General features: G+C 39.0%; 2 protein-coding genes across 4 annotated transcripts in view; one reads left to right on the forward strand and one right to left on the reverse strand.

The window, feature by feature from the left end:
• Window positions 1-1,074: 1,074 nt before the first annotated feature.
• hmgcra (3-hydroxy-3-methylglutaryl-CoA reductase a) lies at window positions 1,075-15,224 on the reverse strand. Of its 2 annotated transcripts, XM_015365383.2 has the most exons (21): window positions 15,155-15,224; window positions 14,932-14,997; window positions 11,518-11,706; window positions 11,018-11,129; window positions 10,832-10,919; window positions 10,405-10,489; window positions 10,095-10,200; window positions 9,641-9,747; window positions 8,500-8,619; window positions 7,834-7,994; window positions 7,383-7,624; window positions 7,112-7,281; window positions 6,474-6,668; window positions 5,759-5,917; window positions 5,089-5,246; window positions 4,853-4,958; window positions 4,488-4,658; window positions 4,052-4,192; window positions 3,639-3,797; window positions 3,042-3,196; window positions 1,075-2,630 (listed from the first exon to the last, which is right to left on the reverse strand). In XM_015365383.2, exons 3-21 carry the CDS (start codon window positions 11,680-11,682, stop codon window positions 2,576-2,578), a joined length of 2,655 nt encoding a protein of 884 aa, XP_015220869.1. In that variant the 5' UTR covers window positions 11,683-11,706; window positions 14,932-14,997; window positions 15,155-15,224; the 3' UTR covers window positions 1,075-2,575. The 2 variants fall into 2 exon arrangements, with proteins under 2 accessions (XP_015220869.1, XP_006626773.1); XM_006626710.3 differs by lacking the exons at window positions 14,932-14,997; window positions 15,155-15,224 and adding an exon at window positions 14,709-14,925.
• Window positions 15,225-17,120: 1,896 nt separating this feature from the next.
• LOC107079519 (uncharacterized) overlaps window positions 17,121-23,618 on the forward strand; it is a 31,382-nt gene continuing 24,884 nt past the window's right edge. For both annotated transcript variants that reach the window (XM_015364382.2, XM_069187190.1), the window contains exons 1-4: window positions 17,121-17,226; window positions 17,343-17,426; window positions 18,569-18,654; window positions 21,451-21,527. In XM_015364382.2, coding sequence (XP_015219868.2) covers window positions 17,344-17,426; window positions 18,569-18,654; window positions 21,451-21,527 — 246 coding nt within the window. In that variant the 5' untranslated portion in view covers window positions 17,121-17,226; window position 17,343. The remainder of the gene's footprint in view (window positions 17,227-17,342; window positions 17,427-18,568; window positions 18,655-21,450; window positions 21,528-23,618) is intronic.

Raw genomic sequence — 23,618 nt, forward strand, 5'->3', positions numbered from 1 at the left:
CTTTGCTAATAGTTTAGAGAAGCAAGCTTTGTTAATTTTTAACTGAGGCACATCTATTTATGAGAAAAAAAAACTAAAAGAGATTTTCATATGAATTCATTTTAAAACACAATTGTATACCCCATGGTAACTATTGTGTTCCATTTGCATAATTTATTCCGTTTGCTTAATAATAGTTGGAGACACACTCTGGATTTAGTGATTTTAAACAGTGTAATAAAGTATTCCCAGTCAGCTCACCTTATGAAAATGCATACAGATGCAAAGGTGGTTGATCTGCTGGTCTACTTGCACAAATATTTTTGATGCTCTTCATTGCAAAATTGTTTTATAGAAACTTCACTGCAAATGGCAGAGAACTCTTATTCTCAGAAGTTGAATCTCCTCTTTATTGTGCATGAAATGGATCCCTATAAATCCAAGCTGACATTTTCTTTCTAAAAATAGGCTTAATTTGCATTTCAAGAAAAAAAAGGCATGGGCTTTGTAAAAAGTTAAGAAAACTGGGTGTAAGGAGAGAAAAGCTTGGTGATGTTACTTCTGTTAATTATATAATGAGGACTATAATCACCATGTCAATGTAGTGGTTAGTTTTTAATTTATAGGTAAAGTAGCAAATAGCCCATGGATTTTGTGATGTTTGTTTACTACACTGGGAATAGACAGCCATTTCATGGAGAATTATGTATTTCTTTATATGTAATTCATAGAGCATCTGTTTAATACATTCATATTGTAAAAAGTTTCCAAATAAAAGTAAACATTTCTTAATGTACATTATTCACATTTCTAAATGCGGAGGAAAGGAAATGATCAAGTTATATAAATACAAGTTGTTGTTTTTTAAATATGCCCTTAACAAATACTAAATAATAGTTGCACTGTGACTTGCCAGGTGAATCTCTGTGAACAATATGGTTAAAGTGCTCACTCAAATTTAAGGAAATCAGAGAAGTAGGGAAACAAAATTCTGACTTTAAAATCTGTTAACTAAAATGTTAAAGATGAAAGTAAACATACATTTTTTTCAACTATTTTATTTCAGCTGTGAAAATGATCCCATTAAATACAATGCAGAAATTATATATTATTTATTGCAAAAACTTACAAAATATACATGATGTGAATATAAAACTATGAAATAGACTGTGAGAACATATTTAGTGATGTCATTTTTCCCCCCACATGACCTGCACACGTCCAGATGCAGCCATTATGTCGCGTCATTTATAAACGGTATGTGCAAATAGTAACACAACCTTCCCAACTGCTGCTACTATGAAGCATTTGGCAGCATTGATGGAGATGTTACTTACAACAATTGAGAACTCAATGTGGTCTCTCCAGTGACTTGACCGTTGTAGCTGAAGACCGCAAAACAGCTTTTAAGGTGCACGCATCAAAAGCAAAGCCTATTAAGTACCCATTTTTGACAGCAGTAAAAACAGGTATGAGGCTGTACAAAGAAGATAACTGCAAGTTGCAAGTAGTGGCAGGATCCAATACCATGTAACGTTTGTTATTTTAGCACCTTGTTTAAGTATTTGTGCTTAAATGCATCAGCTTTCCATTGAAAAAATATCCCTTACAATTAGATCTGAATGCTGTTTATCAAGGTAATAAAAAAATACATTCATTTTGAATGTTAGGTCAGAAAACTGATACACTCAACTGAAAATGTAATTACAGTTGCTACCAGTATCTGCATTGCATTTCACTGATATAAACAGAATCTTGGCAAATTGTGATTTATTCAGAGCATTAACAGAGTACAACTGCTAATTCCCCTTTCTGTACTTTTACAGAACACTACAGGAAATGTGACAGGGAAGACTTGTGCATTGATGATAACTTACTTCAAAATGAGCCAACAATAAAATAACAAAAACATCCCTTTGCCCACAAGTTTCATCCTTGCTAGTAATATAGTAGTGAATATCCCTCAGCTTTAGTTATCAATAATATCAATTTTAAAGCACGTTGCACCACATCACTAATACAGTCCCCGTGCCTAGAGATATACAGTACAGTAGCATACTGAGCCCTAGTTCACTGGTCAGCAGTTATCTTACACCACACAGCAATATGACTGCCTGCTCAGCTCCACAATACAGCAGCAAAGAAGTCAGCAACATAGGAGGTTTGTCACTTCTAACTGGATCATAAAAATAACAAAATAATAGATGTAATTTTTATATTCCACAGTTTAGACCTTGTTCACACCACACAAAATTTTGACAATCACATAAAAAAAAATCCAACTTCAAACACATTGATCATGTTTTGGCAGTCCAGGGGCTATTTTTAGTCTGTTGATGTTTGCTAAAAACATTTACAGATTACAAAAGTTCTCCAAAGACTGAGAAAGCCACAACGTCGAACACTGTCTTGCTGGAATCAAAAGGGGCAGCTGGCGAGGATTTCGGGTTTTTTATTTACAATCCTTACAGCCCATGAGAGGAGCGTGGGGATGTTGATGCAGCTTAGGTGAGCCGACAAGAAGGCCTCTGCTGCTCATCCCACCCAGCTCTCTCGGCTCAGTCGTATCCGTGCCACTCGCTGGGACCCGTCCTCTTCAGGCTGCCTTCTTGGTGCACGCTCCCGGAGTTTCCCGCAAGTTGAGCTTTGACCTGTGCGAGAGAACCGAGCGGTGAATCCCTTTTCTACTCTGCAACGTATGTACTCTTAACTTTTGTTTCATTCTTGAGTTCCTCTGTTGTTTCAGCCTTTACAGAATTACTATAAGAAAATGACACAGGGTTTGGATGCAAGCATGGGGCATGCACAGTTTTGGCGACTTCAGATTTTTCAGAATCTACAGCAAATGCAGCCTTTACTTTTGCAGAACTTTACTGGGTGTCTTACCTTTTCCGTGTAACTATTTTTACTTTGATTTTAAGAAAGATTTGGCCCAGGGACTTTTTTTTTTTAAAACTCAACACTGGCTTATCACAGCCTTCATCTAAACTCATCTATGCCCTGGCCTGCAAGACAGGCCTGTCCGGTACTGCCGCTTGAAGACCCCGCTCCAGGCGTCTCACCTGTTGTGAGTCATGTGACTCTTGACGAGGTGGCCTGCCGCCAGCGCCGCCATGAGAGACAGCTCTCCGGCCAGCACTGTGGCACACACCACTCTCGCCAGCTGCCGCGCATTCTCGCCAGGACTGACGAGACTAGCTCCTTGTACCCCCAACATCTGCAACACAAATGGATTAAATCAAACAGAAGGCAATCTTTAGATATAAATCCATTTTTATATTGCCCACAGGATTAATTGTACTGTACGTTTATCCATCCAGTACGGCAAGCAACAGGCACAAGACAGGAGCCACCCTGGATTGGACACCATTCCATCTCGGGGCACACACAGACGCCAACATGCCCACACTCGCACCAAGGCCAGTTTTCCCAGAAGCCAATTACCTAACCAGTATTTCTTTGTACTGTGGATGGAAACCCATGAGTACATGGGGAGAACATCCAAACTCCACACAGACAGCACACCACTAAAATCAGCCCAGAGCTCCACTGCTGCAAGGCAGCAATGTTAACCACTGCACCACTGTATAAGCCACTATTTAGGTATTTAAAAGAAAGACAGCAGCTCAACCAGCACTAGTACAGTCATGATTCTTCACCTCCAGACAGGCCTGTTGCGGGGCTAAGTTTGTGCCCCCACCAACTGTTCCAATCTCAATAGATGGCATTGTGCAGCTGATGTAGAGATCTTCATTGGTTGGACCCGTCGTCTCCATGAGAGTAATGCAGTTTGAACTTCCAACATTCTGTGCAGGATCCTTTAGGAAACAAAAATGTGTTCTATAATTATCCAAACACTACCGCATAAAAGCGTCAGTCGTATTTGTACTATTGCTGTGACCAGTATTCCGGTTACAGGAGGGTCATGGCTCAGTAAACAAGGCATGGAATGTTGCCTTCCATAAATTAACTTAAAAATATCCATATATTTACTATCAAAAGCAGGATACATTTCCCCTGCATTAGCAGATGGTGTTTCTAACACACACAAATTAAACTTTGCCCAACTGACCTGCCCACAGGCGATGTAAATGGCCGTTACAATATTAGCAGCATGTGCATTGAAGCCACCAATGCTCCCAGCCATTGCTGAGCCAACCAGATTCTTGTTAATGTTGACATCGACCAGAGCTTCAGAGGAGGTCTTCAAAACCTAACAAACAAACAAACAAACAATTTGTTAACTCCATTTCTCAAACTAAGACTGCACAGTGAGAGGAGATGAGATTATGCAGTGAGAGACTAATTCATACAACAGCCATGATGAATTAAGAATAGCAGGTTTGTCAGCTACGGTGACAAACTTAATGCTTCGCTCACAGAACCTTCTGCAATCATTCCGTCAAGCAAGAGGAATTGCTTAAATTTACCATTTGTGGGAAAAAAAAAACGATTTCATCACACTAACTAAAATAATCTAATTTTGCCCAACAGGGAAAAAGACTTACTTCTCTGACCACTTTGGCAGAAATGGTTGCTTCACAGACTACTGCTTTTCCTCTTCCCTCTATCCAGTTGATAGCTGCAGGTTTTTTGTCAGTGCAGTAGTTTCCACTCACTGCCAAGACCTGCAGATCGGGAAACTCCTCCTGTAGTCTGGCCAGAGCCAGCTCTGTGCCCTGAGAAAGATTATGCATACCATCAGAATCCTCAAAATCCATTGGTGTGGATTGCTGCATTTCATTTAAAGAGCATCCTAGGTCTAAGAGGTATTCAATTTAATATTTGGAATTCTAGCGCACTGTTTTTTTTTTAAGACCCCACTTTAAAGAGGTAAAACCTACAGTAGAAGTCTGTCTGTCCCCCTGGCTACCTTTGAGATCATGTTCATCCCCATGGCATCTCCAGTTTTGGACTGGAAGCGAATGTACAGGTTTCGACCTGCAATGCCAATCGACAACTTCTCCAGACGTGCAAACCTGCAAGAAAACGAACACCAATCACTTCCTTCATCGCGTGATCAAGGCTGGAGCCTCTGGCAGGCCACACAGGCTTGGCAGTTGCCCCGACTGATCGGTACTTGAGTTTCCGCTACAGAGTTTCACTGACCTGCTGCTGGTGTCAAAAACCTCCTTAATGTACTTGAAGCCCTCGGAGGTCTCCAGCCAGGCCTTGACCTCTGCCGCCTGGCAGGCCGAGGGCAGCCTCACCACAGGGCCGCGGGTCATGGCATCCGACAGGATTCGACTTCGGGCTCCTCCTCCCAGCTGTGGGCGAGACGCAGGTGGTACACGATTGCACCCCACTGCACTTTAATTCCACTTCTCACCTGTTCTTCCTAAATTGGCCTGTTTCTTATTCAAGAATGTTGCCATCTTAATTAAATTCGGAATCGAGTCCTGTTTTTCCCCATTAGTGTTTGGTTCAAATATACAGTATACGCTACCCTTCCCCTCCCAGTTAGGCAGCAACAAACTGAAAGAAAACTAATTCCTGTATTCACTTTTTTCGGTGAAAGCTATTTTGTTCTGCAAGAAGCTCCACGCTTCTGCATTTATTATTTCTAATTTAATAATATTTAAGATTGTATTTTTAATGTCTAAACAGGATGGTTATTGTTAGACCCCTTCTCTACATAGTTAAGTGACAGCAGAGCAATAATGGTAAAGTCAAATACGTCTTAATGCCTAACGAGAGGTTTACGTGTTAAAATTGACGGTGATCATTACAGGACACAAAGGAAATGCTGCAGTCCAGATAAAGATGAACGCTGACTCACTGCAATCGCTCTGCACCCACGGTTTGTACTGGCCACCAGACAACCCTCTGTTGTTGCCATAGGAACCTGAAACTGCTTTCCATCCAAATGCAGGGGCCCTGCAACTCCTACTGGGACAGGCATGAATCCAATCACATTTTCACAGCAGGTTCCCATCACCTTAAAAACAAGACACCAACATTTAAAGCTCTTCCAGTAGAAAGCCCTGTAATAAGGCTATCAAAGTTTAAACAGTAACTGGTACCCAGGTCCATAACTATCATTTATTATTACCAATTAGTTTGCTTTATCTCCCCCAGATTCTCGCTTGGAATGCGTAAGTCAAAATTCTATGAAACTGTTCAAAAACATTTTTGCTGTATTTTTATTAAGATAACTTACTGAACAGAAAGGATTCTACCATGGTGAAATGAAATGGAAAAGGTGGAGCTAAAGTTCTAGTTCTGTTCCTTATTTACAAATAAGGATAAGAAGGCAAAATAAAACAGGGCTGAAAACAAGATACACCTTGCACAGACGTAGCCGTCAACTGTTAAAAGTGCAACTTTCATTTAAATTAACATTCAAAATTGACATATAATTTGTCTATTTTACGAAAGCCATACATAAGAAATTAAAGGTTTTTTTAACAACAGTATGATCGTATGGAAACTGATGGCAGTGCATCAGAAATTGTGATGACTAATCTTATCTAATTCACAGCTTACACATTTACCTGAGAATAGTCATAGTCTTTGTAAGGAAGGTTCTTTAGTGCAGTTGGCTTTGAGAGTTTGGTTGCCAACATCTGCCTGCGTATAGCTACACCGCGCTCTGGAGTTTCCATCATGTTTTCCAGTTTGTATGAAGGGATATGTTTTGCGTTGACCAGAGAAATCACCTCCGCATCGCTCAAGAATCTGGCGCCCTTCTGTGACAAAATAAGAGATAACAAAGGGATAATGAATTATGCAGGCAATCAATGGAAGATAAAACATTCCACCAGCCTTCAATCTATCACAGCTTAATGTACAAAAGCATACCACCTCTCTTTGAATTCTACATTTTAAATGATTCTTGGAAGGTCTGAACAGTTAGTACTTGATCTATTAACAGGGAGTCCAGTTCCCTGTATTGTGCCTAATTAATCCTAAAAAAAGCTCACAAATTAACTCTGTAGCAAATGATTTGTAGCTTAAAGGAAAAAATGTACTAAATTATTCTAATAGGCATTTCCAATAAACAAACAATCATTAATCATAGCTGAATGAGTAATGTTTGCATTTACATAATTTTACACTCTTGATTGCCAATAATTTAAAGGACTTGTTTGTTTTGATTTGTTTGTTAAACTGATGGAGTGAAGAAACACACCTCTGGGTTCTTCATTACAGAGAGACACTCCTCGACTGAGCGTGGCTCCGGGTGTAACTCCGTTACTGAAACCAAAGGTATCTCCTCAGACAACACCTCTGGAACGCCATCTCCCAACACAAATTTGGTCTTTGGGCCATTCTGAACAGGCAGTGGCCGGATTACTTCAGCTGTTTAAGATAAAGGCAAAGATGCGTGATGAGCTAGACTGTAAACTATGATGTGGTAAATACAAGTTAAAATGCAAACAGATTAAATCAACTTGGCCAACCTGACTCCTCTTTGGTCACATGAATGGGCTGTGCCGCAGTCTTTTGAGGGGAACTGGGTATCCCAGAGTCTCTCCTGCAGCACACATCATTCGCCCTCTTTTGTGCTAGAGACGGGGCTGTGATAGGGTTCTTCAGAGACAGCGTGGACTCGGTCTCGGTCTGCTCAAAGAAGATGTACTTGACAGCTAGCAGCAGGGCCAGCCCCAGAGTTATAACCTGTTCAATGTCCATGCTGATCATCCTGGGAAGCACACATAAAAAAGGGATAAGCACCTGAACGCAAACCTCAGTTAGAATAGCATTCACAGTAAAACAAACTCAAAGTTACCAGATGTCTCCATATCTGGTAGAAACGGAGAATTAGGGATGTCAGGAATAAAACTGAAGAGACAGTCTTACTCACTAGGATGTTCAAATCTAAACTGGTAGAGATGAGAACGGGGAAAAGACCTGGAGAGATAGAACTGCCACAGCGGCCTCTCGGGTTCGATCCTCTTGGGCATGTTTTCATCAAGCCCCGGACCCACCCGGGCGGTCTCCGCCGTGGAGTTCTGGGAAGAAGGTTCGGCAATCCAGCGACTGTGAGCGTGGACCAGAACCAGGCCAAGAGACTGGAGGAAGAGAAAAGGTAAAGAGAATCAGATCACTACAAGCATTCTGACTGAGAAACAAAACTGCAGATTATGTGCAATAAGAGCTTTCAATCAGTGGTAATAAACAGTAACACAATCTGCCAGATGTGGATTTACGATTTACTTTAAAAGTACCTTAACTCTCAAACCTTTCCATAGGCACACATTACTATTTGCTGTTTTACTAAATGCATACTAATTTTTCTTTATTACTTCACTATTCCTATGCAAGAACTAAATCTTTCACCTGTAAGGCAAACAAGTATGTTTTATTTTCTTATTTTAAAACTGTATGTAATTTTGCTGTTATGAAGACACCTCTTAAATGTATGAAAACTCTCAAATATAAACAGGGATATTCTGCAAACAGATCTATTTCTTAACACAGGGTTTCTGGAGAATGCCCTGCCAGCCCATTATTGCACTAGGAGCTCAACGGTGAGCATTAATATAAATATACCAGTGGCCAGAGCTCTGAACTCACCATGATCATCTTCACTCGCTGTGTGACTGGGTTCGGCTTGTTGTCCTCCTCCTCCTCCAGGACCCGGGCGAAGTGGCTGAGCTGCCAGATGGGACGTCCCTCCCGACTTTCTCTGGATAGCTGCAGGGGCACAGGGGGGAACGTGAGAACACAGCCAGCCAGCCAGCGCAGCCTCAGGTGCAGACATACTACTGTACCATCAGACAGCTGCTTTCCAATGGGACAGCAGCGTCTAAGTGAACTGCCCATATTAAGAGGGGCGTTTTCCTGAAACCTTGAACGGTAAACTCATATATTCAGCGCATTTCCAACAGCAGAAAACAAAATGAACAACTGCCTTTGACTTGACAAAAAAGTGTTTTTAGAAGATGACAGAAGTCATTGGGGGCCTCATGTCCAATGACACAGTCAGTTTTCTCTAGCTTTGCACAGAAAAAAAGCAGCAGCAGTACCAATTCCTCAAGGTGGGCTGGCTTTGTTCTTTTTGGAGATTCAGACTTAAACAGAAAATAAAAGTCTATAGATACACAAGGATCAGCCTTTTAATGAAGGCATTTATTTTCTCTTATTTTCTATTTCACACCTTCTTGGTTCAGAGTCATCAACTACGTCTCGGCTTGTCTTACCACCACAGCCCCTGTAGCTCAACCCCACACATCTGACAACAGCCCACTTGTCACTGGACATGGTGTGAGCCCCACAGTTCTCAACAGGACAGTAAACACTAGACTGATACCGCTCTCACTGATGTTGCCACCCACTGCCACAAGTGCCAAGAAGGTGCCAGAGGTTAGTCAGGGCTTCTGCAACCCCTGTACACCATTTCCGATATTACCTGGCCAGCTTAGTCTAGACTCTTTCACTAGATACTGTGACGAGAAGCAGTCACCCGAACTGGCAACATTCAAACCACTACTTGTGACACAAATAAGCACCTTTACTTGATGAGCCACGTGGACCCCTTTTCAAAGACCGTTATATAAGCACTAGCAAAGTCTGATTAGCACTTCGATAAGGTAAAGAAAAGAACAATACCTTCATATGATTAAGTTAGGTTGCTCAGTTGCCACTGTGGTGATTTCCTGTAAAAAGGTCTAGGGACACAAAAGACAAAGACCCAACTTTGTTTAAAATATTTTACCTCCAAAACCAGGGAGACGCACGCAGGGAAGAAAGTCATGAAGACGAAGTAGTTTGCCATTACAGACATGCAGCCAAAGCAGCACATGATTTCCAGCTGTCGCACACCTGACAGGAAGGAGAGAAAACAAGAAGGTGAGGCTCTTCGTGCAGTAGGAACACATTTTACACAGACCCAAGCTTAAAATAATAAAGCAGAATTTGTAAAACTGGACATACAGCATTAATGTTAAACTATCAAGTGGTTGCTGTGTATTACGGCCATATTACATGGCTGTACATTATCGGAAAGAACTGGGCTAAGCAAGGAACTGTAAGAAAGAAGAAGTCACACAGTTAACCATTACTCTTCAGAAGTCATAGTTATACCTCTGTGAGACTTAGCATGCAGGTATATGAAGATATCTGATAACTAATTTATCATAAACACATCTTAAGATATAAAGAAGACTCACCAGACATGGTGCCAACTCCAATCACTAGACACTCTACAAGAGCATCCAGTGTGAATGTTGGTCCCAGGATAGCCATTCCACGGGCAATGTTGTCTCTCACTTCATCCTGCAGTGCAAGCCAAGATAGAAAACACCGACATGTCATTCAATATTTTGGTTAATACAATCTAGTAATATTTTACTGGAAATACAAACTGTTTTATGTTAATTCAAGTATATCTAATAACACAAAAACAACACACATCTTGAAAATCACAAATGGGGGAGAAAAAAAAAACATCAGGCTTGAACAAAAACCCTAGTGTCATACCTGAGAGTTGGAGCTCAAGGCAAATTTAGCCAGAGCACAAGCCTTGGAGAGGTCTATCAGCAGCAGGAAGAATGGCAAGGCCTCGCTGAACAAAGCAAGAACAGACTTTTCAGGATTCACAACATAGTTTCGCCAGCAATCCATCAGGACAATTATCAGTCATCACTCAAAAAGCAAATATTCTTTGAATTTCCCTACAGGAACGTGGTGACTGGAATATCAATGTAATGAATATCTTCATAGTTAATTTATGGACACAGATGCATATATGAGTTCCTATTTAAAGCTATAATTGATACGCAAACTCCATTAGGGGTTGCTTTCCCATTCATAGCATCAGGGATACTTTTACTGGTGCTTTATTCTATATCTAAAAAAACTTGAGGCATTGACAGCACAAAACACCCAAATGAGATCTTATACTTACTTAAGGCCTGTCAGTTCTTTATCCAAGAAATGGATCACTACAGTGCTGAACACAAAACTGGAGAAAATTGTGAAGAGGCCAGCAATACCTTTTTGAGGATAAAAGAAAGAGTTATGTTAACACTGCAGCACTGTATTTTCCTATTCAAAAAACGTGATGAATTTCTTAAACATAAAAAAGTCATACCTAATATATACTTTGATCCAAGCTGACGCAGATTTTGGAACTGGAAATAAATATAAACAATGGCTATGCAGCGTGTGATTGTTAAGATGATTATGTCACTGCTTAAAACGTCCTGCAGAGGAAAAACAAAAAGCAACATGAAAAAGGGTGTTCCAAAATCACACAAAAAAAAGAAATACTATGAATAACATCATTTTTCCAGCAATTTACAAACAAGTCTAGCATTCATCTGGGTTTTCACAATACTACTGCTTAGCCCCAACAAATGAGGTAGTCTGCCAGAAGCATTTTTTGATTCCTAATATTTTTAGGAATAACTCCTTAGAAATTTACTTCTACTCATGTGTCAGATATTAATATAATAGCCAAACACATAAAATGCAGAGATCTTTTTACAGTTGTTGACTTAAAAACTGCAGCCTTTCCGATAAAACTGAAACAGCATTATGTGCCTAGGTTTTGCTAGGGAGGATTGTATGAATCCGCCAGTCGAATCTCACCTCCTCCAGCTTTGGGCACTCGTAGTTCCACCCGCAGATCTGGTCGTTCCCTGTGAACATGTTCATGGACATCATGCAGATGGTCAGAGTGACTGTCCCCACAATCACCTCCCAGGGATGAGAGGCCACGAAGAGGCCGTGCAGGCGAAACAACCGCGTCAGCATCGTGCTGGCTCCGCAGGATTAACTCTGCAAGCGAAGGAAACCGAAAGCCCAGTTATAACTCTTCTGAAAATAATCCAACAGACAGAAAACGAGGGTGGGGAAAAAAAAAACTTTTCACAGAGCCACAATAAATCAAACACTGATGCTTAATCCAACGCATATCATAACTGGAGACAAGAAAAGTCTTATTGCCAAACCACCCCTTCTGGTTGTTAGGAAAGTTCTGTGCTGCACTCATTTAAAATCACAGAGATACAAAAGAACAAGACACAAAAAACAAAATGTAAATAATATACGCTTGTCATATGCTTGCTTGCAGGTAGAATGTTGCAGTTCTATAGTACAGTATAGAACAGTATGTACAGTATGTACTGTAGCTGCTGTGTTCACCACAGATAAGCACACAGCCTTTGACGTAATGAACATGAACATTGCTATTCCAGCACAGAGATCTTCTTTTCAGTACTTGTATTTGTTATTGATTTTAATCAGGATTAGAAGGCATAAACAAAATTTTCCCCTAACAGCAAAATGCAAAAAAAATGCACAAAATGTCCTGAGAGATACAAAACGATAGATTTAATAATAATAATAATAATAATAATAACAATAATAATTGCTTACATTTATATAGCGCTTTTCTGGACACTCCACTCAAAGCGCTTTACAGGTAATGGGGACTCCCCTCCACCACCACCAATGTCCAGCATCACATTGAAACTCACACCTTGTACCCACATTTGTAGTTGCACCAAATAACAAAAATTTTGAAAACACTCACAAAGCAAGGTTTGTTTTCTACAGACTGCGAGACTTGATGGAAGTATTAAAATCCTCAAAACCACTGACCACAGTCTAGCCAATAAAGTTATTCAGGATCAACACCAGAACATCTACTAGGTAACAAAACAGGAAACTATGCAGAAGTGCATTTAAAGACTACAAGAGTCTTTATCAGAATCTAGAACATGATGCCAGGTCATGCTGTTGAAGATTATAACCTGGATTCCATCAGCATACTGTACAGCTAGATGAGAAACATCTAGCACCAAAATGAAATGAAGGGACTGAATAACCTTGCTGTGTTGGTAGGAGCCATGTTCCAAAGTCCCATTCCTTCACTTCGATCTTACCGTGAAATGTAATATTTAAATGCTGCTGGTACAATCAACAGTCAACAGTTCCAATATGCTGTTCAAGCCATGCAGTACTACAGGGCCATTCTGTACATGTGTACAATCAAAGCACTCTGAACCATGCCAGGTAAAACGGAATAATCCTCCTTAAACGCTGCCTTTACAACCTAGTGACCTAACCCATCCTGATTAGGTTGGACTGCCCAAGATCTGCTAGGTCCTCACACAGTTAAACACTGCACAAATGCAGATCAGGGGCCACGCCAATACTCTGCCATTGATCCAGAGACTTCATCCAGCCGTTTCTTGAAAGTGAATATGAAAAGGTCTTACTGGGAAGGCTTAAATTAATAAAACATTTATATACCACATTTCATTACAGTGAATCTCAGAGTGTTTCACTGTAATGAAATGTATTCCCCCTCCAATCTGGCTTCCGTCAACTTCACAGCACAGAAACTGCCCTGATCAAAGTCACTAACGATCTTCTAATAGCTTCTGATATATATCACATTACTCCTATCCTAGAGCTTCTGGTCAAAGTCCATGTAGACTTTAAAATCCTCATGCTCACCTATAAGGCTTTACATGGCTTGGCACCTCAATACCTGTCTGAACTCTTATCGCCCTACTCCCCACCTCGCGACCTTCGCTCTTCTAATTCTGCTCTCCTTTCTGTCCCCCAAGCTTGTCTACATTGTATGGGTGACAGGGCCTTCTCCTGTTATGCCCCCAAGCTCTGGAACTCTCTGCCCAAGGATCCAGACTCAAAACCTTCTTCTTCAGAAAAGCCTTTAACTTAACTGCTTCTATTCTTCACCCCTCTGCTCTTCTTAGTACCACCTTCCACGGTCCCCTCTGTGTATTGTAATTGTGTTTTATCTTGTGTATTATTTTTATTTATTGTTGTTGTCATTCTGTAAAGCGCTTTGAGAAGCCACCTTTAAAGGCGCTATATAAAATTAAGTTTTTTTATTATTATTATTATTATTATTATTATTATTATTATAGACCCTCTAAACACTGGAATCACTCCATTTCCACACGCAAACAATATTTTCCTCTGCCTCTGAACACCAGTGGTAGTCGTACAATTACAATTCCTGGAGATCTAATTTGAAACAAAACCATCTTGTTAATTCTGGTGCCTTCTGGTACAGCAAGGAAATAGTATCAATAGTATCAAATCCAGCCAGCTGTAAATTCAAGGACCTCAAGCATCACTTACCATAAAAGAACATAAATGATCTGGTCATTTGCGAATGCCTTTAGCGTCTCTTTCTCATACACCGCAACGAGCAGCAATGGTAACTAAACATTTGCCATGCTAATTGCTGCTTTAATGCAGTCTTTCCCTAATGCTCTAATTTCCATTAATATTTCTGTCAAATCTAAGAAAAGTCAAATATCTCACAGCGACTATTATAGTGAAGAAAAATATGTCGTTGCTAAAGGCTTCTAAGCTAATAAAAACCACAAAGCAGGGCTAAAATTCCGAATTTGGAAGACTTTGCATTATGAGGAGATTCTGAGTGTTTTGGAAATTAAGTCTTGCACTGACAGTAGGAAGCTTGGCGTGGCACTTTTCATCCGCGACACTTTATGTAACAAGCCCACGACGTCGCCCATCCTTTCTTTGATAAAGATGGTGATGAGAACAATCCAGAAATTACCTTATGACATGTTTTTTCCCAGTTTGTACGATCTTGTCAATTTGCACTGCATTACTACATTACTGTATAGATTTACACACAAAGTACAATTAATCGTTGTCTACTATTCATGCTAAAGAACACGGAAACATGCTTAACATTCCTATGTCTTTACTAAAACAAATTCCACATTACATCAGGCGCTGCATCAAGAAGCATCAAGAACTTCCACTCTTACCCAGAAGCTTAACTTCCTGTATCGCTCAGGTTGAAGACTCAGGCAAATGTCACTTCGTACTGCGTCGAATCACGACTCAGGCATTATGAACATTTTACTAACACTAGTATCATCTGGAGAGCTGCCTACTGAGTCATAACTCTTTAGAGAATTGTACGTAAGACGTTCAAACTCTATTCGTCGTTTTTATCCTAAGACACAGAAGGGTGATCCACCTACTAACCTGTGAAGAATCAGTAACACCACCAGGACCCCAGTGTGACAGGCTTGGGTCTGTCTTGTGTACTGCCTGTGCCCGTCGACAAGGTTAAAAACAAAGGTGAATTATTTTTTAATTACAAGAGAAAACAATTACATCAAATGTCTACTATTTTTATTTAATCGCCACATAGGTAACGTTGCCGAGAGTCTATACTCTCAGCGGTTCTCCCACTGAAAACCCAGACCTTAATGTATGCGCTGTAGAGAAATGGCGAGGGATTCATCGTCCGATGGCTCAGCCAATCACAGACCGATCCCTCCTGTGTCTCCGGACGTCATTACAGTCAGTTACCTAGGCGACGGGGATGGAGGCGGGGGCAGTGCAGACACGCGTGATCTCACCACTGCAGTCCGAGCTGTTTCAGGGAAGGCTGGAGAGGCTGAGCAGTACCATTGGACAAGTCAGATGAACTGGGGGTGGTGTGTGTGGGAGTGGGGTAATTGTGTCTTTTTTTTTAGATTTTGGAGGACTACACCTGCAAAAATGCACATTCCAGTGGCATTCATAGAATTTTCTTTTAAAACATACATTTAAAAGTATGCAAAGTATATTCCTATTAATAACAACTGGAAAAAAAATAGTTCCATTCAGAAATGCCCCCAACAATTCCACTGCTTAACTACAGCAGAATTGTGCAAAAAAACAGGTTCAGTAATGACAACCTGGCTATAGAAACTGACCTGCACAAAAAATCATGGACAAGAGAGACAAGAATAAGCTGTGTGTCCACGCACCTCGAGCTGGTAGAGTGAGAGAGATGCATGTCTTTCTAACCTGCCATAAGTGCACAAAAATAAGAAAAACATGCCTCTCCACATTTTAAATTTGAAAGCACAGCGCATGAGCCCACAAAATATGAACTCCCCAAACTGCTAAGAGAGGACAAGTGAACATAATGAAGAACAGTTGGAACTGTGTAGATATTCTATAACACTGTGGAATCCATTGGGAGAGATACTATTTCCACAAAAGGGAGGAATCTCTCTGCAGTTTCCACTATAAAGCATTGCAGTACAGTATATTGCACAGTGTCATGCTTGATTTATCACTTGATTTGTAAATCACTTTTCACTGCAATGGATTCACAGGGCTTTATAAACAGGAGTCGACCCACTTCACCCACCACTTAATGACAACGTAATGACAAGACCTTTGTAACATGTCACACCAGTACATCCTATCTTGAGTTTTAATAGTTGAGTTTCTCTAGTATTACTGGCTATCTCCAATTTCACCAGTCCATGTCTTCATTTAAAAAAAAAGTGGCTGGATACGTCCAGTGCCTTCCTCTTCTCAGAAATGAAGCAGGTAAAACATTTTGAAGTGCACAAACAATATAGACACAGTAGGTGATTACATAATGCAATTATGCTGTACAGAGATAGTGTTACTTACATTGATCACATAGTGGGTTTAACCTGTGATGTAGAGAAAAATGTTAAATCTTAATGATCGTTATTTGTTTTAAAATACAATGAACCAAAGCTTCCAAACATATGGTGCAATAAAATAAACTTAAAAAACGAAATCCTGGCTAAATTCCTGGCCTACCTATGGTTCCCCTTGGCTGTTGAATTTCTCACATTTTTACTAGAATTGCTGTGTAGGGCGGCTGTTAGCCATAGGTCACCTAGTTGGGTGCTGTAACTTCAGTGGAGGTAAATGTAGTTCCCCCTCTACATTAAGCTTTGATTGCCTTTATAAAGAAAAGTACTACATAAAACTGGAGGAGATGTTTCACATCTGGTTATCAAATATCTGCGTTTCACGCTCTTTTAAATTGTTAAATGAAAAACTCCTAACAAGCAGCCAAACATGCTTTACACACAGAATGGCCAGTTCACGTTCCTAAGTCTCATGTTCTTCTGTTGTGCAATGTTTATTTTACTACATGAGGTAGACCATGGCTTGAATAAGATTAAATTTTGTATTTTTTGGTCTATTTCGACTAGATTCATGCCATGATAACACCAGGTCTGTCAAGCATTATGGCTTTAAAAATAGTCTCATATCCGATGCATTCCCAAAAAAATTCAGTTTGATACATATTCGCACTATCTTAAACATACGTTATTAACAAAAAATAAAAGTACTTAAAGAAGTATAGCACAACAAAAAAAAACTAAGCCTCGAGAACAAAAACATCTCGTCATCTCTCTTACTGTAGATCAGCGACGCTCTCGTGTGACCACGCAGGGCCCGCTCTTGCTGTGGCGGACTGAGGAGTTCAGAGGCTAAAACACGCTATAGTACAAGGTAAGAAATGGCAAAAGCTGCCCGTGTTCCTAGAAAAAACATAGATGTTTTAGGTAAAATGTACAGTATATAAAAAAATATATATTTCAACGAATTAACTTTATTTTGTAAAATAGGATGGACGAAGACGACGGCGACATGATGGAAACCGTGGTGCCTGACTCGGATCCCGACGATGATGAAGACCTTTACGCGAAGAGGTAAGGACGGTAACGTTATTAGTAACGGGGTTTGAGGAGGAAGAAAATACTCTTCTCAGGGTTACAGGGTTCAGTTTCGATATTATCAACAACGTTTTCAACAACGTTAACAGCACATTTGACCTTTTTAATCTATAGGTACAGCCAGGTTTTAAATCACATACTTTCACAGTTTCCCATACTGTTTATTAGGCTTTTCTTAAGACATTTATTTTTCTTTCTTTTTTTTTGTGGGTCGGGTAGTATGAATGGGATGCTATTGGAAAATGTCTAATAACGTGGGCGTCGTGTCAGAAAAGTTCCGCCACTTTACATAAGGGAGTCAGCTGTGGTAAAAAGGCGGGGTGTTTATCCGTCCTGTGTTAGTAAGACAGCGGTTCATCTTATATAAATTGAAAACTGTACATATAGTCTGTACAGTTTAACTCCTATAGACATATACAGTATACGTGGGATTTTGTATCACCTGTGTGTCACGCTTCGTTACTCTCTGGAGTTCTTTTGCAAACAAGTTAGTTCTGTCATGAAATCCATGATGAATACAGGAACATTTCGTCCAGCCGTTTCTTAAAAAACACCAGTTCAGGTTTTATTCACTTGGCAACTCCCAACTCCTTAGCGGCTTCGGTTATTTTTGTGTCACCTGCAAATATACAGTATCTGGTTTTCTAAATATATCAAATCGTGATGTATTTAGTCACGGTACGACCTTATCAAAACCTTTATGCACATTTAAATATAAGAACATAAAAGGTTAGAGAAGGTCAGTCAGTCCATCTAGCCCGTTTTGTACTTAAAAGCAAATTCGGGATCTCATCCCGAGGGCTTGAACAACTTCGCTGGGCATTTCGGGCCATATTCCCACACCCCATGATAGTGTTCTCTAATGTACTTGTTGCTTATTCAAAGAATTGTAGAAGTTATACAAGCAAGACCTGAAATACAGTACCCTAGCTATGTATGGGGTCACTACAAATTAAATGCACATTTGCCACAACTTTTTTTGCAACAGTAACTTTAGCAAGGAAATTAAATTTAAACCTTTTGTTGAAGTTCACTAACACATTGAGCCTAAAATTGAAATCCTCCCAAGTTGCAGGGTTCAGTGGCCTTTCACCATTCTCTTTTTCTCTCGTTTTCAGGTTGATGTGTGAAATGACAGATTCTTTACAACTGTCACACTCATTCAAAGTGATTCCTTCAACAAAGGGGGCTGGTAATGCAGAAGGTACAGTGTGTTTCTTGATTTCGTTAAGTCATAATAACTTAAGCATATGCTGTAATACATAGTGGGGAAACAATTACCTGGCTGAAAGGAGAAAAAAAGAAATTGCAGGTGGTTATTTAGCTTATAAGATGATGCTTTGATTAGTTATCAGTAGTATGGCATTCATTCAGTTTTAAATTGGACACATAATATTACCTCTGATAGTACTATTTCTGTAGGTTTATTAAACTGTGATGTTATTTAGATAATTGTGGTAACTGATACAGGTGGAAATGTGTGAGGTAAATGAGATGTAGATATCAGTGTATTTTTTCAGTTATGGAGAATGATTTAGCTGATCGATTTTTTATTTAATTTCAGTATTTTATTACTTAATGTGTTTTTCCATGTATATTATTTTTTCCCATAAACAGGAATCAAATTCCAAAAGTGCAGATTTTATGTTTTTGTTATGTATGAGAAATACACATATTTGAGGAAGTGAGATTTTTTTTTCCTCATGATTTTATGCAAACCATTCAGAACCTTACAGTATACAATTTGGGGTACCACTGTACTTTTAACTTGTTTTGTTAATGTTTATTTTGGTTGTAGTGAAAGTGGGAATGCTGGTCTTTTAGTATTATGGTGATGTTTCACTATAAAATTCTAAAAAAATACCCATTGGTAAATGCCATTTGCTGGTGAACATGAACATTGTATCTTGTATCTTTATTAAGAAGGATTACACATATTGTGTAATAAATGCAATAAATATGTACTGTATGTACTAGCATAGATTTGTTACTTCGTGCACTGATCTTATTATATGAAAACTGAAGTCCAAATACATGGGTTTTGGTGGTGCACTAACAAACTGGGCAGGATTCATTTGATAAGTAAATCAAAAACTATTTTTATAAGGCTAAGTATTAAAAATGCAGAAAACAAGCAGTAGAATCTACTGTATAGCATTTAATGCATTTTTAATGTCTCAATATATTTCCTTAAAAGTCTTTCAAAGAGCAAGATAAAGAGCTCTTTCATCAAATATTGTGATATTATTCACCTGAATAATCATTTCTACAGGCCTCCTAAATTAACACTTAATTAGAGACATTTAAAGTATGGCACATGGGTCAAATTTGGCTTGAGACTAGACTGAGATGGGACAGGAATGTACAAAACAACAGTTACTGGTTTGGAAAAAATGAATTTTATTGACAATCTTAAATGTGTTCATAATACATTTTCTGAGTGTTTTAACATTACACTAATTTAGAAACTGCTTGTCTGCCGTATGTATATTTGGTTCTTTTTTTCCGAGTGTGTACACAGTTAGGTACTGTACGTGCCTTGTGAGAACAGTTTCAGACTGCTTAGCAGAGAAAATGAAAATGGAGTAAAGATAACAATTTTCAGAAAAAAATAATGATGCCTACTTTTTTTGTAGTTTTCCTGATATGCCAAGAATCAGTTGCTGTAATGAAGGAGTATAGTTTTAAAAGACATTTTAAAATGAAGCTCATCACTTTATACTCCATGTATACAGGTCTGTGAAATGACAAAACCAAAGAACTGAGAAATCAGTTATCTGTTCAACAAGACCTATTTAGAAAAGGATCTTTAGTAAATAAAAATGCCACCTCGTACTGCTAATAATTTGCCTGACAAAGAAAGTCCTGTTTTTTATCAGCCTTTCAAGAAAACTGTACGTCAAGACATTTTATATGCAAACTCAGTTTGGTTGAAGAAGGTAATGTAAACAGTGCTCAGAATTGTGAACTTCATCAGGACCATGTTTGTAGAACTGGATGCAGAATACAGAGATGATCTATCACCAGGAAGTCCAAATCAAAATAAAATCATTAATAGAAGAGAAAAAAGACGATGTAAAGCTGCAATCAGAAGAATATTGGCTTTGGGATAGTTCTTTCCTTGGTGACATTGTTATACTTGAATCTTTCTATCTGCAGTTGCAGGCGAAAGCGTTTCTCATTTATCAGCTTTACAACATTAAGGCATTTGAACAAATACTGCTGCTAGATGAACTGCAATCTTATTCACTTTGCCCATCTTATTCACTTTGCAAGCCTTGGAGAAGTGCATGCATTTCTCTAAGGACAGTATGTGAAACAGTACGGAAAAAACTTGCAGAGTATGCGGCATTCATTACAGACCCGTTGCAGTAATCCCAAAGATGATCTTCAGATTATTATAATATTCGAAAACATTATACATTTTAAGTGTTTTATATCAACATTAAAAGGTTTACACTGCAGTCCGTACGTATAAAAAGAGCTGTGATTCTTATATGGTTCACCCAGTTTAGATGTAAATACCCTCTAAATAAAGCTGACATTCTGCACTTTAACCTCAGTCATTGTTTCGTTTCAAATCCAATGTGCTGGAGTACAGAGCCAAACAACACAAATTGTGTCACTTTCCAAATGCTTAACTGACTACACTGTATGTAGTGTTACTGCTTTTAGTGTACTGTTAAACTGTTGAGGTCATTAGCTTCAAACCTGCTGACTGGCCCTCCAAGCATAATGATTTGAGCAGTTCTGCAATTAATTTGATTTGTATGCTATAAGTAAACAATGTCAATATTAAAATATTTCCAGTGTATTTATGGCAACAGTCAAAAAAGTGAAAAAGTTATATTCAAAGTTATATATATTCAAAGTTATATATCAATTCAGATGGATCCTGTCCTGTTGTTGAGTGTGTGATCGAATGTTTGCTTATTCATTACTTTTATTGTGAGAACTTATACATAATAATTTCACAGATCTTGTCATTTTTTTGTGTAAGGCTTTTCTTCACAGGTAAGCCTGTTGTCCAAACAGAAGATTCATGAAACACAGACTGATAAATATGTCACAGAAAAGGTAAAGATAAATAACAGAATGGGTAAAATTCTGTAAAATGGGTAAAAGTTGCATAAGAAACACAATTACATATTCAGATTTTGGGTGTGATAAACTCATTTCACGTAGAACGGTGCTGTGGATGTAGAGAAATAATTCATTATATTAATGCTGTCTTTGTATTGAGCTACATGCTATGAAGGATACCAGTATTAAAGTTGTTTGTTAATTCTCTGTTTACAGAGCATAAACTTAATACTTAACATCACATCTGTAATATTTGCAGCTCAGAACAACACAAATCGGTAATGGTATAATTTTTCTGTGATAATTTCAAATGCAGGATTTAACATTGGGCTATTGGTCTTTTTAAATTAATATAAACCAGACCTTTATTGCCTTATTATTCATATTCCGTTACAAAGCAGATATTGAAATTTGTTGTTTCAAGGTCTTTTTCTGGTTTTACTAAACGAAAGCAAAGGGAAGCTAGAATATTTGGATGGTCTGCATCAAACAAGTTTTTTAAAGGGAACATCCTCTTTTAGGATTTTAAGTCTTAAATAATGCCATTAATGACATAAAAGATTACAACAACTTGGCAGGTAAAGTGTTATACATATTGTGCTTTACAACCAGACGTTGTACCTTTTACAACTTTCATTACAGGGCATAATGCACCTCTTGAAATTTCAGAAAGTGTATTCTGTATTGTGGCGTTCTTTGAGTGTCCCTCTGTCCTTCTGGGGCTTTCATGAAAATATACAGTATAGTGTTGGACACCGCAGACAATGTTATATGATTATCCAGCCAAGCATTTGCCTAGTCTTTACATAACATCAATACAAATAAAATTCAGATTAATAATTTATACAGTTCAGTGTCCTGCAAGGGAACATTGTTTATCGCCAAGGTGATCTCTGCAAAAAATGGAATGCACTTGTATGTCTTAACCTGTATCTGTCACATACATAGACATTTTACAAGCAGTGCCATAGAGAATGCTTGTTTTTGAATGGGCTTCTACCAGTTCTGCTGTCAGGCACACACTTTATGGACCTTAGAAATCAGTTATGGTAATGAGCTAAGTCATGTATTTTAAATATGTATAATAGAATATAAATGTTAACATTTCACAAAGGAATTGACACACAATTAAGTTATCATGGTTAAGTTATTGTCACGATTGCTAACCCCTCTTAAGGGCGCTCCGTGCACCTGGTCCCTAATCCCGCTCCCCCTTAAAAGCCAGACGCGGACCTTACTCCTGGTTCCTCATTGATTTCCACATCGTGAGAGCCCGGGGTCTTGCTCCGTCTGGCTCCGTTGTGCTTTTATCTTCCAAGTTCCTAGTTCCTAGTTCCTAGTTCCCCTCGCCAGTTCCGACCCGGTTCCTGTTCCCCCCCTACCGGATGGATCGCCTGGTTATGGACTTCAGCCCTTGTTTTTGATTTCCCGTTTGGATTTCCTACATTTGCCTGGATTCACTTCCCCTGGACACCTGCACTGCATGGACATGCCCCCCGTTTCCAGACCCTTTTCCTTTTCCCCTTGTGTCTTCACTATTCTGGATCGTGTTGTCCGCATAGGGCCTGGAAAGAACTGTACGTGACAGTTATGACATTTTAAATAATTTTGAAAAGTGACCCAATCTGAACCTTTTAAGCAAAAAACAATAGTGCTGCCTATTTCAAGATGTAAGGCTGCAAATGAGAAGAGACCATTTGGCCCCTCTTAATAATTTGTTAATTTAAGTAGCTACTGTACAATAAGTGAATCCTCAATTTTGGACACTTCTTAAAGAAGTCTAGAGTCTCTTCAAGAAAGAGTTGGTCATTAAATTAATGGCTGGAACTCACAACTTATTACATAGAGAAGACTTAGTCCCTGTCATAAATGAATTCCCATTTAGTTACCAGTTTTGTCCTTGTCCCTTTTTCACTACTGAACTGTAAGAAATATTTCCCTTTGTTGACCCTTTTCGTAGGCTTGGATTTCTTGTGCTTTGATCAAATCTACTCTCATTCTCCTTTCTTCTCCACTATAAAGATTCTGCACCTTAAAACACTTCATATATAACAATACCCCTTCTTGTTACACTTTTTTAACATT

This window comes from Lepisosteus oculatus, chromosome 3, assembly GCF_040954835.1.
Source record: "Lepisosteus oculatus isolate fLepOcu1 chromosome 3, fLepOcu1.hap2, whole genome shotgun sequence".
NCBI classification, from domain to species: Eukaryota; Metazoa; Chordata; class Actinopteri; order Semionotiformes; family Lepisosteidae; genus Lepisosteus; species Lepisosteus oculatus.

Coding starts and splice junctions, on each gene's coding strand:
- hmgcra (XM_015365383.2), bottom strand. CDS start 11,682: ATGCTGACGCGGTTGTTTCGCCTGCACGGCCTCTTCGTGGCCTCTCAT. Junction 10,490..10,831: donor AAAGAACTGACAGGCCTTAA/GTAAGTATAAGA, acceptor TGCTTTGTTCAG/CGAGGCCTTGCCATTCTTCC. Junction 7,995..8,499: donor AGCGAGTGAAGATGATCATG/GTGAGTTCAGAG, acceptor CTCTTCCTCCAG/TCTCTTGGCCTGGTTCTGGT.